We start from the raw sequence: 4,689 nt of genomic DNA on the forward strand, positions 1-4,689 counted from the left end.
GACGTTTTAGACTTTTAGCCTCCAAATACACAACTTTTAAAGTTTAAGAATGTTATGGACGAAGGCTTTTGTTAAGAAAATTGGCGCTCGGGTTTCCCGCGTCAAATCCCGAAAAGCCAATCAGCTTCCGAGTAAACACCTGTGATGCGTTCAAAGACTACTGGGAAATAAGTCAACTGATCTTAACTTCTAATGCTTCGTGTTGAATGACTGCTGACATTTCTTGGCAGAGTCAAAACGAGACGAACAGAAGCTAAACATGCTAAAAACTAAAAGCAGCAAAACGGTAGCTAAAGCTGAAAGCAGCAAAACACCAGCTAATAGATACAAGTCCAGAATAGCTGCCAAAATTAGGAAAACAGTAGCAAAAGAGGTGCTTAAGCTGAAATTAAGAAAAAAAAAAACAGCAGATAAAATCTTCAAAACAGATGCTAAATAGTAGTTAAATTAGCAAAGAATGGTAAAAACAACATTAAAACAAAACATAAATTAAAATGTCTTAAAATTAGCTAAAGTAATCCAAAGTAGCTAAAATGTGCAAACAGAAATGTAGCTTTATTTGTGCTAAAAGTAGCTAAACAAATGCTGCAATTAGGCAAAGACTAGTGGCTTAACATAAGCTAAAATAAGCAAAGCACTGGTTAAAATCACCAAAATGTATTCAATTCTATCAATTTATTCTATAAAATTTGCCAAAATGTAAAATTAGTTCAGTAATTAAAAATAACATCAACAGAAATGTAAATATTCACTTGAGGTAATTAGCTAAACTCATTCTAAGAGTACAACAAATGCAGAATTTACCAAAACAGAAGCTTAAACTAAGGGTGGAGACAGGTGTATCACCTTTTCCACCAAGTCGGTTTTGTCGGTTCAGGGAATTGATACGACGACCTTCCGATCACAGGCCCTCTTTCTTTAACCTCCGCGCCACCACTCCCCAAACAATTTGATATGGCTATATAACGGAAGTAATTAGATTCCAAAAGTGTACAAAATAAACCAAAAAGCACGACAACAATAGCGTTTAGACAATAAACTTTTAAGCATGTCATCTTTCGACTTCTAGAGGTGTGTGTGTGTGTGGGGGGGGGGGGGGGGGGATTGGGGCTTGAACTTGCAACCTTTTGATTGTCAAGTTACATTAAATTTTGGGTGGAAAACCCAGAATTAACTTTGTTTTCATGTGTGCATTCAAATGTCTACAGTCATACAATGCTTTACGAAATGGAAACAAGTGTTTACTCTGTCTCAAGGTTTTTTCCCAAAGTTTATTTTTAACGAAAAGGACGGAAGATGTGACGTCAGCGGTGGTGATTCAAGTAGCCACGCCCTCCACGCTGGAGGAGGCGAGCAGTTCTAACTTGCACGAAGATTGGCAATTGTTTTTTATGCCCTTCCTGATGGTTATGGTTAACTGGTCTTCATTCATTAACCTCACGCAGACTCTCCCACTGGTACATTTTCATCTTTAAATCACTTCTTGGTCTGCTGCCTTCATACATCTCCTCCTACATGTCTCTGCGTGAGTGCAGCTACAGCGTGCGCTCTCAGGACTTTATTACCTGCAGTGTCCCCGCAGTGAGGACTGAACTAGGCAAAAGGGCCTTCTCCTACTCTGCTCCTGTTTCCTGGAATATCTTGTAAAAAGATCTGAAGCTCTTGACCTCTCTAAGTGGCTTCAAACATCTGCTAAGTTCATGGTAAAAACCAACGCAGACACGTTCCTGTTTTTAGTTTTCTACACCGCTTTGGAACACTGCAGGTAATTATGTCCTGAGAGCGCACGCTGTAGCTGCACTCACGCAGAGACATGTAGGAGGAGATGTATGAAGGCAGCAGACCAAGAAGTGATTTCAAGATGAGCATCCAACATCTGCAGGGTGCTTGTAGAAACGTTCATGTAAATAATGAATAATTAAATGAATAATGAAGTTAGATTCCAAAAGTGTACAAAATAAAACAAAAAGCAGGACAACAATAGCATTTGGATTATAAACTTTTAAGCATGTCATCTCTCGTCTTCCATACAGATGGGCGGAACTTGGGATTGAACCTGCAACCTTTTGACTGTCACATTAAACTTTGGGAAGAAAACCCAGAATTAACTTTGTTTTCGTGTGTGCATTCAAATGTTTACAGTCATCAACACAGTTTTACTAAATAAGTGTTGGCGACTTTTACTCCCGTCTCGTGATTTTTTCCCCCTAGTTTATTTTTAACCAATTGAAGGGGACGGAAGATGTGACGTCAGCAGTGGTGAATAAACTAGCCACGCCCTCCGCGCAGGAGGAGGCAGTCAGTCCGTTTTAAGGTCGCGTGCTGAGCTGGAAAGAGGAACTCCGGCGGAAGGAGACGCAGCTTGCTTACTGAACTAGACCCGTTTGGATTTTCTTTTCTTTTTTTTTCTTTTTTTTTTTACATAAACATTTCCGTAAAATGGCGTATCACAGTCCGTACAGAGCTCCCCCGCACGTCAACGCTCCTCCGGACCAGAGTTTCCTGTGGAACATCTTCCAGAGGTGAGCCCGGAAAGTGGTGGTGGGGCGCAAAAGGGCGGTTTGTTTCGGGCGTGATCGTGCGTTAAATAGTCCGCTCGGTGCGAAAAGGACGGCAGGAGAATCGGGGCTGGCTGGTTGGTGACAACCAAATATATGTATATTTTTAATTTCGCTGACAGCTCGCTCTTTTCTTGTCACTCTCGCGCTCTTTCGGCTCGGAACAAAGGTCCGCAGTGATTGTACTTCTCACATCTTTGCAGCAGAACCGCAGCCTTCAGGTCACTGCAGCGATCAAAGTGCCACGAGGCTCTTTAAACGGCTTTAACGCACCACTAGCTGCCTCTGTGCGGTCTTCACAAGCAAACGAAGACCTTCAGTAGCCCTTGAAGGTTTTTTCAGTGCTTTCTCTAAGACATTAACAGGGTAAATTCAGTTTAAAGTTCATAACTCCCCCCCCCCCCCCATGTCATATCTGGAGAACATCTGGTGTAAATGTGTCACATGCTAGTAGGTAGTAAGGTGTGTTTTTTTAGTTTGGTCACATTAAACTACAGTTATGTAATACTGCAGAGGGTTTTTGTCAATTTATGTGTGGTGCAAGAACCTCCAGAGAAACCCAGACCATCCCTCAGCTCGCCTCTTCCATGTCACAGAAGCAACATCACGGTCCTCTGCACAGAGAAGTCCTCATCCCTGTGGATGCTGACCAGATGACAATCATCCCTCACGTCATGGAGCTGCTGCTGGAATTCCCTGAGTCACGTGATCCGAAGCCTACACACCCACTGCTCCATGACTCACTGGTTGGAAACCAGTCCAAACAATCTACCTTCTTGTTCTGCTAAGCCGAGCTGGAGGAAGATGGTCAGTTTTTGTGCACACAATGGAGGTGCACAAGCTTCTGCTCCGTGAGGTAATTCTGGGATGGATCTAAATGTTTGCTCACCAGATCAACAATGCAGAGTTGTTACCAACATGTGGACTTAATCATAATTTCCAACCTCTTAAATCTCTTAACGCCACGAGAGTTCTTCTCTTCTTGGAGCTTCTGGTTTTATGGAAAGCAGAGCGGGTGTTGCTCTTTAACTCCCGTCGCCTTTTAGGAAAAAGTGAACCATGGGAAACTGAGCAGAGCTGACGTAATCGTGTAGTTTTTTTTTTTTTTTAACATCTTGTCCTGTTGTAATGTAGGTTCTGTTTTTGACAGCGTAAAGATGGAAGCAGCAGATGGTTGAAATGGGAGCTTTAATGATGCTTCACTTTCTCTTTCCGTCTTGTGCCTGAGGCAGAGTGAGCCGAAGACGGGAGGAGATGGTAGATGGTGCCGCGCACACACACTTCTTTCACCGGAGCTCCACACATCCTCCTCCATTTACAGAGATCTGTTTTGTATTAAAGCCACGTAGGCTTCACACATGAGCGCTTACCGCAGAGTTGGAGCAGAAGCCCGGCCCTCTGAGTCCACCGTGGGCCGGTCGTGTGTGTGTTGAGGGATTTCCCGCCCTCGCCTCTGCTGGTATGTTTGTTGAGTCAACAGGTTGTGGGTTTCTAGGGAACAACTGAGTCACTGACTAACTTAAATTCAAAAGTACAACTTTTTTTTTCCATTTTGTGACTGTCGTCTGAAATGGTAAATGGACTGAACTTATGTAGCTCCTTTCTGTCCTCTCAAGATACTGAAAGCTCATTTACCCATTCATACACTACTAGATCTTTACAAAGATCAACCAGAGCTTTATCACATTCATACACTGATGGGACACATCGGAGGCAGTGGGGGGTTCAGTGTCGCCCAGGGACACTTCAGCATGTGACTGCTGGTGGAATCAAACCCCCAACTCTCCCACTGGACCACTCAGCCACAGCTCTCCCCGAATGTTTTCATATTATTTTAAACTCTTAAATAAGATTCATGACTGAGAAGTGTTTTGTAAATGTAAAATGAATTCAGGAATGAAATGGCATTTTCTGCCACAGTGCAGTGGGAACGTTGAGAGCCAGGTGACACGCTGCGACTTTGTAAAAAAGGTAAACGTTAAGTTAATACAACAAGCAGAACGGAGGCTGCGGAGGAGCAAGACGGAGGCTGAGGAGGAGCAAGACGGAGGCTGGGGAGGAGCTAGACGGAGGCTGAGGAGGAGCTAAACGGAGGCTGAGGAGGAGCTAGACGGAGGCTGAGGAGGAGCTA

At 43.5% G+C, this 4,689-nt stretch overlaps 1 protein-coding gene across 1 annotated transcript in view; it reads left to right on the top strand.

Annotated features, from left to right (window-relative positions):
* Positions 1–2,294: 2,294 nt before the first annotated feature.
* pdcd6 (programmed cell death 6) overlaps positions 2,295–4,689 on the top strand; it is a gene marked incomplete in the record, with an annotated part of 21,598 nt that continues 19,203 nt past the window's right edge. Inside the window, 1 exon segment of the mRNA XM_037693770.1 lies at positions 2,295–2,522. Coding sequence (XP_037549698.1) covers positions 2,440–2,522 — 83 coding nt within the window.

Source organism: Nematolebias whitei, chromosome 20, assembly GCF_014905685.2.
Source record: "Nematolebias whitei isolate Nwh7 chromosome 20, NemWhi1, whole genome shotgun sequence".
Lineage (NCBI taxonomy): Eukaryota > Metazoa > Chordata > Actinopteri > Cyprinodontiformes > Rivulidae > Nematolebias > Nematolebias whitei.